This window comes from Thalassophryne amazonica, chromosome 18 (genome assembly GCF_902500255.1).
Source record: "Thalassophryne amazonica chromosome 18, fThaAma1.1, whole genome shotgun sequence".
NCBI classification, from domain to species: Eukaryota; Metazoa; Chordata; class Actinopteri; order Batrachoidiformes; family Batrachoididae; genus Thalassophryne; species Thalassophryne amazonica.
In genome coordinates this window covers 44,293,914-44,307,127 of record NC_047120.1, presented here as the reverse complement: position 1 = coordinate 44,307,127, position 13,214 = coordinate 44,293,914, and the positions used below count along the sequence as shown (strand labels likewise).

Sequence of the window (13,214 nt, the reverse complement as noted above, 5' to 3'; positions counted from 1 at the left end):
CTGGGCCTGTATTTACTTGGTATCGGATCAATACCAAAATTCCCGGTATCGCCCACCTCTACTGCTGAAGTTGGTAGGTGAGTTGAGACTACTCTACGTCCAACTGCACTGCAAGGTGTAATTGAAGAATACTTCCAAACATCCACAATGACATTTTGACTATTTCAGCTTCCCCCTTTTTTTTTTCCCTTGGGGTTGCCACAGCAGATTCCATATGCGTCTGCATGTTGATTTAGCACAAGTTTTATCCTGGATGTCCTGATGCAACTAAACCTTATATAAAGACTGGACATGGGTAGTCTTGAACCGGGAACCTTCTATTTTAAAAGCGCTGACTACTTGGCTACTAGCATCCTGACTTATGCCTGTTGTTTGATGCTGGTGACTGACTGGAGTGCAGTGTTGTTGCAGTGTTGTGGGTCATTTGCTCTTACCAGTTGTGTGTTGCTCCGTTTCCTTGCTGTTGGCAAGAGGGACTGTTTGTTGTAGATTGTAGGGCGGGATTTGTGGTGGCCCGGGGTCTTGGTTTGTGGTTCAGTGAGAGGTCATGTTAGAGTGGCATAAACTGTGGCTGACAACAGTTGTTAATTCAGTAAATAAATTACATATTTATAACCAGCCCAGTTTCATGGTTTGTTTTGTTTGTGCTACTGTCATGAAATGCGTCACATTTTTTTGACGCGGTCAAGTTTAGGTCAGTGTTTTTAACCCTAGCACTAATCCCAAGGCTCCCCACTCCTCATTACTCCACATTTTGTGGTACCATCACAACATAATTTTGTGATACCATAGTTAAAATGTAACACATTTCATGATGGTATCATAAACTGATAGTCACTTGTCATGACATTAGCCTTTATATGTGATCGAGTTGATTCTAACAGTGTGCTAAGTTTGAAATGGTGCCTCTCTTCTTTTTTTTGCGAGCTACTTGTCATAATTGTTTCTGTATTAAACCCAGTGGTGGGCAAAGTTCTGCTAACTGCTAATTAGCGAAGCTAACATTTTCGTTGACGGATTAGCTTTTCAGCTAACTTTGAAAACCATCAGCAGACCAATTAGCTTCCACTAAATTTAGTTCCGCTAACTTTCAGTCCGCTAACTTTTTTTTGCTGGTAAAAGGAGTAAATTCAACGATCAAAAACGTTTCTAAACCCTAAAATCATACATGTTAGTTCCTGTATATGAACGCAGAGAGCTAGCTAACACTTCCGGTTAACAGGTCAAAGCACACAAGTGCTGCTATTGCAACTTAGAGCCAAATGTAGTTACACTGTGGACAAAAACGGTATGTAAGCAGCTCAAAAGGTCAGTATTTTTTGTGTATTTGTTTTGTGTTTCTGAACACAAGATGGTTGAGCCTAAGCGCTGTTAACGGTTGATAAGTATATAATATTGAGAAAGACTGTGACTTCTGATACTGCGATTTACCGCTAAGATGATGACAGTGTTTGGGGTTTTATTTTTTATTTATTTATTTTTCGTTCGACTTCTAATGCTGCAGTTTAGTGTTTTGATAAAGATAACAGTGTTTGGGGTTTTATTTATTCATTTATTTATTTTTTGTGCATTCATTTTGTATTTGTGATCCCGCGAATGCCCATCAGCCCCTGTAGCGCTTAAACTCACAACTGGCTTATCAGTACCCGCAGTGTAATCCGATGTAGCTGTGACTGAGTCAATACTAAAAGTTAGCAGTTTAACGGTTTAGCGTCATAAAAGTTAACTTTTCAGTTGGCAGTTTAATGGTTATCAAAGCTAACATTTTGATTAGCTGTGCCTACCACTGATTTAAAAAAAAAAAAAAAAAAATATATATATATATATATATATATATATATATATATATATATATTTAGCACAGCACATGAACACATCACCTGGGAATCATATCTTGCTCTAGAGTTATTCCGTTAGCGCTAAATTTGCGTGACTTAGAAAATACATTATTTTTGTTGGGGCTGTCCCAAAAAGGTTCTGAGTTCCAGAAAGTGGATTTTAATAATACACCAAAATGAAATATAACAAAGGTAGGAAAATGTGTTTATAAATTCCCTGTTCCAGTTATGTTAAGAAATACTTTGCTAGTAACATAGCATGTATGCTATGTTACTAGCAAACTTCTATGTTACTAGCACAGGACAGGAGGATCGTGTTAGCGATCCTCCTGTCCTGTGAGCCAATAGCATTTCTTGTATATTCGTCCGTGAATTGTTTTGTGAATTGCTCTGTAATTTATGTTTGTACTATGGCCCAAGCAGAGGGTCACCCCTTTGAGTCTGGTCTGCTTGAGGTTTCTTCCTCAGAGGGAGTTTTTCCTTACCACTGTTGCTCTGGGGGTTAGTAAGGTTAGACCTTACTTGTGTGAAGCGCTTTGAGGCAACTCTGTTGTGATTTGGCACTATATAAATGAAAATAAATTGAAATTGAAATGCTAGCTGTCTCTATTGCAGTGATTCAGCTGAGACCGCAAACCGCATCAGTAAGGCAATAAATATATGAAGTAATGCATTGTTCTTACCTCTAAAGCATCCCAAAGCCCCATTGCCACTTTAAATGTTTAGTGTCCTGTCTCGCTTGGTTTGACCATGGCCATGATACTTTTACAATAATGTGACTGGCGTCAATTTGCATTCACATTTAACATTCATACAAATGAGTTTAGTTAAATATCATTGAAGATATACAGCCACAGAGCTCTTTAAGATTTAAGGCATAAAATGAATTTTCATTGGCACCACTATCATTTTATTTATAGCCTTTAAGTAGGGGTTTTCATAATAATATATTACCAATACAATCAAAATTTGTGTTCCTAGGGGTAAATTTTCAAAAGAACAGACGATCTTGAACTACTTACGGCAGCAACGGTTGAGACTGACAGTGACATCATAGATCATGGTGGTGGTGGTGGGGGGACTTTCCCAGACTACCCCAGACTTGTGTGAAGCATTATGGGAAGCACATGATATGGCAGCCAATCAGAGTAGAGAAGTACAGTGACGTTTGCTGGCTCCTCCCCCAAATTGTGGAAAATTCTCCAAAACCAAAGTGTTTATGTGTAACTCTGTTTCTCATATATTATGTAAAAGCTAGAGAAATAAACAGGTCTGAAATGAAAAATGCTGTTTTTGGAAATTCATAATAACTCTGGAGTGATTTACAAGACATTTCACGGACATCAGCTAGTGTCACACATTGCATCAAGGTAACCTCCGATCTTTTCAAAAGCTCATGCATGTGCACATGTGTGCCCTCCTGCAGATGCAGATTATGGAATTCCCCCCAGATAAATATGTTCTCTTTATTAAAATGAGCTGTAATTTTTCAAGGTGTTTCAAAAATAAGCGCACATTATAATGCTTGGATTTCAGGAGAAACTAAATTTTGTCAGTTTATTGAAATGTGGGCGGCCCTATAGGTTTAAGGTACCTTGACACTTGTACGAATTTGAGCCGTGCACTGGTACACAATCTGTTGTGCCAGAGAGTAAACTTGTAAACTCATTGTAAACCACTGCAAACTGTGCGCAGTTTGTGCAAGTGCGCAAAGAAAATTTTGAAATCTTTGGCACATATTAATTTTGTGAACTACACATGAACATTCCGCAAACAATTAAAAAATACTGTGTGCTAGTGCAAGTCATTGCGTCAGCGCAGCGCAGCTCATCTGAATGATTATGACGAGATGTTAAATCTATAATGAGCATAATTTTACAGATACTCATAAGAAGGGATGAAAATGCAACTGTTTTACCAAGCCATTACAATATAAATATTACAAATCATTACCTTTGCGATGATTCCAAATGTGTTCTTCACCTCATGAAGCGCAGGACAGAGGGGGGAAAAGCACCAGCTGAAATGGTTCTCTGTGATTCTGGAAGCAATTAGAAGTGGTTTCATCAGCCAAACTCTTACAGCAAATGATTCATTTGGTGCAAAATAATTATTTTATATAACGTAGTGCCCAGCGGCACAAAGCGCAGCATACAGCAGAACACAGCGGGTCGCAATGGCACGACAGATTGTGCAGCAGTGTTGGGGTTAAATGTATGCAAGTATCAAGGTGGCTTTAAACATAAAAACAAGTCTATGAATTGCATGGCAAATGGCCCATTGAAATTGCAAAAGGCCCATTGTGCTCAGCAACGAGGTGCCAATGGTCCATTCATATTTTTTTTTATTGGCTGAATCACTGGTTTTGGGCTAAAATATCAAAATGGACGGTATGAGTGAACAAACTCAAATTTTGTTGCAATAACTGTAACCATGTATGTTCTTAACGTAGATGTTTGTTTCATCACATACTCATACTCATCTTCAACCGCTTAGTCCAGTTAAGGGACTGGAGGCTATCCCAGCAGTCATAGAGCGTGAGGCAGGGTACACCCTGGACAGGACACCAGTCTGTCACAGAGCAACATATAGACAGACACATTCACACATCTACGGACAATTTAAAGCTTCCAATCCACCTCACCCACGCAAACACGGGGAGAACACGCAAACCCCACACAGAAAGGCCACAGGTGGGAATTGAACCCATGACCTTCTCCCTGTGAGGCAACAGTGCTAACCACTAAGCCACCGTGCTACCTTGTCTCATCACATATGAAATCAAATTCTAATATGATCAGTGTCACTTTAATTCATGGTAAAACAGCCTGTCACATTCTTCACTCTGCAACGGGATTGAGTCGGGAACTGTTGAAGAGAAAGCAGCTGCTGCCAAGAAGAAGCACATGAAGGTCAAGCGTCCCCGAGATGGACTTTACACTGTGTAGAAAAGCTCATTTTAACAAAGAGAACTGTCAGGCGTCCGGCTTTCACCCTAATTAATATGCATCAGTTGGTGCCGACCCCACCAGCAACGCTGCCGAGAGAGGTGAGGTCACGCGGCGTAATTAATACGATTATAAAAAAAACTCCTCCCTCGAAGCACTTTGGTAGGGCCTTCGTGCTACAAAGCCACTAACTCTGAAATGAACTGCTACAACACTTTCTTAATGTTCACTCCATGTTACTCGTACCCTCGAGGCTACCGTCGAAAATTTAGCAAAAAAATTGTAAAAGTGGAGTCGTTGTATAACATCTCCATGTATGTATGTTGTGTTGATGAAGCTTTCATTGCCTTTAGGACTCCTGTAAATAAAAAAAAAAAACAGGTGGATCATTCAATATTGTTGTAAAATTCCTGCCATTGTGCATATGCACATTCAGCATGATGACAGGCTGATACCTTTGCATAATAAATGCGCGCTAAAAGAATCAACCCTGTCACACGCGGTTAGCAGAGGGCGAGGCAGGCTGTGCCGTCAGCTGGTGGCGTCACTACAGTGACCGAGGACGGTTCCTTCTGTCCGTCCAGTTTTACGTGCTTCTATTTTGGACTGAGTGCTTTGAGGCAGCCGAGCAGATTTTAATTGTATCCTAAGGTTGATTTATTTACGGCGAATAAAGAAGCATGCAGCAGTTAAAACAGTGAGAATAAAATGCTACTTCATAATGAAGTAAGCGTGAGGAGCGCTGAGGAGTGATGGGAAATGTTACTCAGCAGCCCCGCATGTCTTCATTATTCATATTCATCATCTTCTTTTCCACTTCACTTCTTTGGAAGGGGGGTGGGGTTCTTTATGGATGATAGTTGTGGAATACTTAATATTGCTTCAAATCTCATGCTCGACTCTTTAAAAGGGGTCGTGTTACGTAACCATTGACTGGCTAATATTGGTCACTGGGTACCTTTGAACCCGATATTAAATTTTGGGCTCAGGTCGATAAGTATGCCAGTGTGACATAGTATGACACATAGTGACACTTTTTGAAAATTTGCATCGATGCACCGTCACAGTGAAGTGAAACAATGTGTTTGCAGTGTAGATTATAATAATTTTTTTTGCCACTAGATGTCACTCTAGTTTTGATTTTTCAGGGCCAAAGCAAAACTTCCCTCCTCGGCCACTCTTCCCCAAGCTTCCCTCCCTCTGCCCCCTGTCCCCTGTAGCCAACCAAAGGAGGGACATTTGGAACCTTTAACAGATTTAATGGCTGTATGGGTGGGGGGCAGGAAATGTATGTGGATTGTAGTTCAACCACATTCTTTGTCAGAGGCATTTTTCCTCTCAAAATGTGATTTTTGGATGTATTTATGGAATGTTGCTAGCAGGGGGTGGTGGCCAAGTGATGAAGTGCACTTGTTTCCAGTGCAGAGGGTTCTCAGTTCAAATGACACCCCTGCCCATTCTCTGTCATATGGAGTTGTGTCAGGAAGGGCATCCGGCGTAAAACCTGTGCCAAATCAACATGCAGATCCACCTTGGATTTGCTGTGGCGACCGCAAGTAAAAACAATGGAGAAGCTGAAGGGACTTACTTTACTATGGAATGTTGCTGCTGTCTGCCCAGCTTAAAAATATTGAACAGCTATGCGGTAAGCAGTGAGTACTGATGTCTCTTCACATGTGGACAGGAGCAGTGATTTTCACAGGGACGGACTACCATGCACTACACATTATGTGCACGCCAGACAGACAATGTGAACAAGGGAGAGAAAAGCTCAGAGCACAGATGGCATGTTGCTTCATTCTCCATACAGCATGCCTTTAAGCCACAAAATATTTACATAGAAAAGAGCTGTTGGATGCTATATTAATGTGTATAGTGTCATTTAGAATATTTTTAATTCAAGTGGTTTAACGAAAACATCACGTTAACCATTTTGGAATAACTGTAATTTTTATACATAGCCCCTCCATTTTCAGAGACCTTTTTTAAGACAGGTCAGTCAAAAATAAATGAATAGGACTTAAAGCTAAAAGTCGACATTACAAACATATTGTGTTTCATGGTGGTGTACAGAGGGAAAAATTTAACAAACAAAAAAATGGACCTGAATGTGGATACTGAGGCAATGCTGCATTAAAAAAACAAAATCATGTCTCAATGAACCTGCCTGTTTTTCCCCTGTTGTTTTAAGTGGTAAAAACAAAAACTGCTGCTTGCCACAACCTTACTCCAAAGAGGATGTTAATTTATGTGACATGCGTCACAGAAATGGAAAACAAGCCTTTTCACACCTACTTTTGAATAATAGCAGTAAACTTTGCACAGATACAGATATGTTGGGGCTTTGATGACGTTAAACATGAAATGTCATTTATTTGCGTAAAGTAGATTAAAAACTGCTTTTTGCACAATACTCTCTTTAACCCAAACATTTTTATATTATACTCATGTGTGTGTGTTTCCACACTTGTAATCACGCTGTTTTCTGAAGCACCGCAGGAAAAACAGTGGAATGAACCATAAAACCTCACAGATATTCATTTGAGGGTGTTTTCTTCCGCTGTGTGTCTCAGGAGCATCCGCTGCTTAAGAAACATCATCCACTGGAATCTCATCACCGCCTTTATCCTGAGGAACGCTACCTGGTTTATAGTCCAAATCACCATGAGCCCCAAGGTGCACGAAAGTAACGTGGTAGGTTTCATCGAAATTTGATTGCACTCAGAAAGATGAAGCTCAGAAGCACCTTATTCTCCCAGTGTGTTATGTAACATTGATATGTATTTCTATGAAACCGTGAACATGGACAAGTACTGTTTCACAGGGGGGGGGGGGTGCTTAAAAATGCTATTTTTAATGTGCAAACCACCACACATCAAATTTGAAGTTTGAGATAAAGGCTTTACTCTGCAGTAAAGACATCCATACCTCATGGGTACAAACTGTTTTTGTTTGGTAACAATAACTAGCACAGGTCTAGTTTATTTACTCTAACTAGCGCAGTGCCCGTAGGAAGTTTGTATTCCTTATAAAAAATTGGGAGCATAAATAGATTTCTCATGGATGGTCGTATGAGGCTGTGTTTGAAGGTGGGATGTACAAAGAGGTGTATTTATGTTATTTTATGTTATTTGAATATAGTATTTCATATTGTTTTAAAAAATTAGTTTCATTATCAATTATATGAAAATAAAAAGATTCCCATTAAACAAATTATTGGAAGAGAGTCAGAGAAAATTAAAAAGAGCATTTAGAATATTTGAAACAGCAAATCCTCAGTACCTCACCTCCTGAACACAGTTTATTTAAACTTGAACTCACAGCAAATATAAGATTTTACGCAGTTTATGTACTTACTGAAATGTTGTACAAATAGTGGAAAAATGTAATGTTATTCAGTGTATGTACATACTGAAATGTACAAATAGTGGGAAAATATAAGATTTCATTCAGCTTATGTACTTACTGAAATATTGTACAAATAGTGGGAAAATATAAAATTTCATTCAGCTTATATACTTACTGAAATGTTGTACAAATAGTGGGAAAATATAAGATTTTATTCAGCTTATGTACTTACTGAAATGTTGTACAAATAATGGGAAAAGATAAGATTGCATTCAGCTTATATGTACTTAATGAAATGTACCAATAGTGGAAAAAGATAAGATTTCATTCAGCTTATGTACTTACTGAAATGTTGTACAAATAGTGGGAAAATATTAAATTTCATTCAGCTTATATACTTGGAGCCGGTTTGCTCTGTCAGCCTGATCCTGTCAGATCTCAGAAACTAAGCAGTGTGGCATCTGGTTAGTGCTTGGATGGGAGACTTCTTTGGAACACCAGCGGCTCTGTGTGTTTCTCCTGGTAAAACTGGAGTTGCATCAGGAAGGGCTTCCGGTGTAAAACTTGTGCCAAATACCAATACAAATCTGGCTGTATCTGTGGCGACTCCGTACAATAGGAGCAGCTGAAATGACAACACACATATTCAGCTTATGTGCTCACTGAAACGTTGTACAAATAGTAGGAAATTTGTTGGTGTTCGCTAACGTCTCCTCGGTGTTGTCAAGTGAGTTTCAAGTGTGTTATTTGCTGAGATGCTGGCATTAAACATTTTATTGTTAAATGGTGCGAGCAACATTAACTATCTGATGTTTGTCAGCGAGCCACGCCATCTTGGAAGTACGACTGCTACAATGATTAAAATAAAGGTTTCAAAATAGTTGTTTTGAAAATTAATTCCCAAAATTTTCATAAAAAAGGATGCACATCATCATACTATGTGCAACCCATATCCGAAAGCTGAGGCCGATCTGACAAATAGATATGCAAGCTACATACCCACACACAGACACTTCTTGCATAATGGATAAATACAATTTTAAAGTTGGCTGAAGATTAGAAAATTTAAAGTCATAGTGAAATAGGAGTATTTCAGGGTATGTTTTCAAGTTAAATCAGATTTGTGCAGGGGCTTGTTTTATTTGGTTGGATCAGTGATTCCCAAAGTGTGGGTTGCTACCCCCTACTGGGCTGTGAAGGTACTGCAGGTTATCTAGACGAAATCATTAAGCATAAACTTTTTTTAGTTTCAATTTTGCATTAAAGTTTAAAATTACATTAAAAAATATTCAAGATTACTTATAAAATGTCATCATAAGATTAAAAAAAAATATTTTATGCGGTATTCTTGATTTAACTGAGTATACCATAATTTAGCAACGTATTCTCATGATGCATTTCATATGATGTCGTATGGAAAAAAAAAAAAACACTATTTTGTGCATATTCTTACAGATTTCCATGCATAAGTGCAAATCCTGCGTAAAAACCTGCATAATTAATGCCTAGAAAGAGACATTTTCCCATTCAACTGAATGGGAAAGTGTCCAAACGTTTGACTGGTAGTGTATATTAACCTATTGAAAAGGTGTGTAATATAGTCTTAAGCTCTGGCACCTGGGATTTGAGTGTTAACTTGGCATTTGTGGCTATGAATTTAGCCCAAACAAGCAATTACTTAATTTGTTGATTTCTTAATCTAAACAAGAATATATATGTAAGTCCTATGGAGTCCTTGATGCCCATTGATGCCGGTGCTTATACCCAGATTTCGTAGCATGTCTACGATCCCCCTGGATGGGACACCAGTCAGATACAGGTTACTTCCCCAGCCAATGCTGGTACCCTTTCACAGCGGGATGGACTAGGACAATGCAGATGAAGTGTTTTATAGGCTACTAGCCTATAAAATTATTCACAGACTGGCACCTCCCTACCAAGCTGACCTAATTAAACCCTATGTACCGGCCCGGGCTTTGCGTTCTCAAGGTGCAGGACTACTTAGTGTCCCTAGGGTGAATCAAAGGTCTGTGGGTTACAGAGCTTTCGCTTATGCCCCCGTTCTGTGGAATTATCTCCTTGCATCAATAAAACAGTCAGATTCTGTAGAAACTTTCAAGTCCAGACTTAAGATGCACTCATTTTCCCTTTCGTATGGCTAGCATACCGGCATAGTATGTTTCTATGCTTTTTACTCTTTTAATTAATTTTATTAGGCCGCGGCCTCAGCTTTAGCTAAATTCTGGGTCTTTTAGTGAAGCTTAGGGCTAGTGGCTGGCGATCACCTTAGTATTTCTTCTGTATTTCTTGTTGCTTAATGCTGACAACTTACACTGTATTTGTCTTTCTGATGCGTGATTCTGCTTTTTTTCTTTTCTCTCTGTTTGAGGTGTGGCTCCATCCAGAGATGGGTGTGGTATGTGTTCCAGAAACTTTCCTGTGCACCAGCAACATTTCCTGTATGTTCGTTTTGTGAATTGTTTTGTAATTTGTGTCAGTAACATGGCCCAAGCAGAGGGTCACCCATTTGAGTCTGGTCTGCGTGAGGTTTCTTCCTCAGCTGGAGTTTTTCCTTACCACTGTTGCTCTGGGGGTGGGTAAGGTTAGACCTTACTTGTGTGAAGTGCCTTGAGGCAACCTTGTTGTGATATGGTGCTAAATAATAATAAATTGAAATTGAAAATTGAAGTGTCTTGTCTAAGGACACAGAGAGCTAGCGTGACAAGGAATCAAAACTAAGTCTACGCAGTGGTAGCCCAACTCCACTGATCTACCTGCTCTGCAACTTTAAAAACAGGTGTTATTGTTTGAGAGTCAACTTTCAAAAGATAGCGCTTCATCAGAAGTGCCAAAAATAAAAGCAAACCAGTCTAACTGCGTGGTAATTATGCAAATTTACATTCAAACTGTTGAATGTATTGTGAAAGCATTTAAAATAACTTTGAAATGAATTTGGTGGCAATAGAAAGTAATTGTACTAACATTGTCTCACTTTGTAGGTTTGGTGCCGCCTTGTCACCGCCTCTTTTAATTATTTCCACTCTACTAATTTCTTTTGGATGTTTGGCGAAGGCTGTTACCTCCACACGGCCATCGTTCTCACCTACTCGACCGACAAGCTGCGCAAGTGGATGTTCATCTGTATTGGCTGGTGTACGTACACTTTGTGCTCAGATAACCTGCATAATTAAAGCCAATTCTGGTGTGTAAATTCCTTACGAATAGGTCAACACTTTATCTGAGAAATTCAGAGTCTGAAAGGTCACAAATTTATTAGCGCTCTCGTCTTGAGGCACACAGATTTGATCTGGCAGTGGAAGCTGAGAAATATACTGGTGTGGAGTTCTGCAAATGGGTATAATGTAATTTAGATGAGAAAAAGGGTCCAATAATTCAGTTTATGAGGTCTCTCTGCATCATCATCAATCAGACTCTGTGTAGCTTTTCAGTCATTTCAAGAAGCATCAGTATGCTGACAAGTACTGGCTCCCATGTGGAGACCACAGCGGATAGGCACAGATTGTTTTTGACAGGGGTTGGAAGGCATTGATACCACACTGATAAAAAGAAAAGCATTTAATATGCCAGTGTGAAATCCTCCCAGGATATATGGCATAATTTAAATAACAGAGAAAGATGAAAGAATCAGTCACTTAATCCTTTGTCTTTCGTCTCTCTCACAGGTATACCATTCCCAATTATTGTGGCATGGGCCATCGGGAAACTGTACTATGACAATGAAAAGTAAGCCCTTTGTAACCACTCTTGATGTCATTCAAAGATATGCAGGAAGGCTGCTATTTTTTTTCCTTTGAAATGGCGATAAAGGACGAAATCAAAGTCAAAACGTGTTGCATTAAAGAGATGAATGGCTATTAATAATCTAGTGTAATCATGTTAGTACTGAGACATATTCTTAATTGCACATGAGCCTGCAGCTATTGTCAACTTGATTGGAAATGCTCCATTGGATTGACATTTATAGTCTGTTTTTACACCATTTATTGTTGCTAATGATTCCTTTTTAATGGTGCGTCTAAAAGTTGAATCTTAATTTAAATTTCTCAGTCATAGTCAAAACAGTCTTTATGGTTATCATTCATATTTTGGCCAATTAATTGGAAAATATACTTTATTACTTCACACATGTAGATGTTCTATATTATTAACTCACAAGAACTATGTGTGACTTTTTTTTTTATTTCAGGTGCTGGTTTGGAAAGCGAGCTGATGTGTACACAGACTATATCTACCAGGGACCCATGATTCTGGTGTTAGTGGTAAGAAGTTATTTTTTTTCCTGCAATTGTAGAGACAATTAGGTAATAGTAATAGTAATTCTGAACCTGAAGATGGAAAGGGTTCCAGCAATGTGACTTTTGGATACTTCGACCTTAACCTGATTCCAAAATGGAGAAAATTCTTTTTTTCCCCTCAAAATTCTCCTTACAACACCCCCATAATGACAATATGAAAAAGTTTTTTTTGAAATTATTGAAAATGTATTAAAAATTAAAAAGTAACATGTACACCTGTACATAAGTATTCACAGCCTTTACTCAATACTTTGTTGATGCACCTTTGGCAGCAATTACTGCTTCAAGTCTTCGTGATGCCACAAGCTTGGTGTACTGATCTTTGGGCAGTTTTGCCCATTCCTCTTTTCAGCACCTCTCAAGCTCCATTAGGTTGGATAGGGAGCATCAGTACACAGCCGTTTTCAGATCTCTCCAGAGATGTTCAATCAGATTCACGTCTGAGCTCTGGCTGGGCCACTCAAGGACATTCACATTTGTCCTGTAGCCATTCCTTTGATATTTTGGCTGTGTGCTTTGGGTCATTGTCCTGCTGAAAGATGAACTGTTGCCCCAGTCTGAGGTCAAGAGCGCTCTGGAGCAGCTTTTCATCCAGGATGTCTCTGTACATTGCTGCACTCAGTCCTTACTAGTCTCCTAGTTCCTGCCATCAAAAAACATCCCCACAGCATGATGCTGCCACCACCATGCTTCACTTGTAGGGATGGTATTGGCTAGGTGATGAGTAGTGTCTGGTTTCCTCCAAACATGACACTTGCCATTCT

At 39.1% G+C, this 13,214-nt stretch overlaps 1 protein-coding gene across 1 annotated transcript in view; it reads left to right on the top strand.

Moving 5' to 3' along the window:
- The window catches only part of LOC117531395 (corticotropin-releasing factor receptor 1-like), an 87,218-nt gene that overhangs the window by 60,945 nt on the left and 13,059 nt on the right, over positions 1-13,214 (top strand). Inside the window, exons 7-10 of the mRNA XM_034194489.1 lie at positions 7,360-7,480; positions 11,134-11,287; positions 11,818-11,878; positions 12,342-12,414. Of these exons, the coding sequence (XP_034050380.1) occupies positions 7,360-7,480; positions 11,134-11,287; positions 11,818-11,878; positions 12,342-12,414 (409 nt within the window). The remainder of the gene's footprint in view (positions 1-7,359; positions 7,481-11,133; positions 11,288-11,817; positions 11,879-12,341; positions 12,415-13,214) is intronic.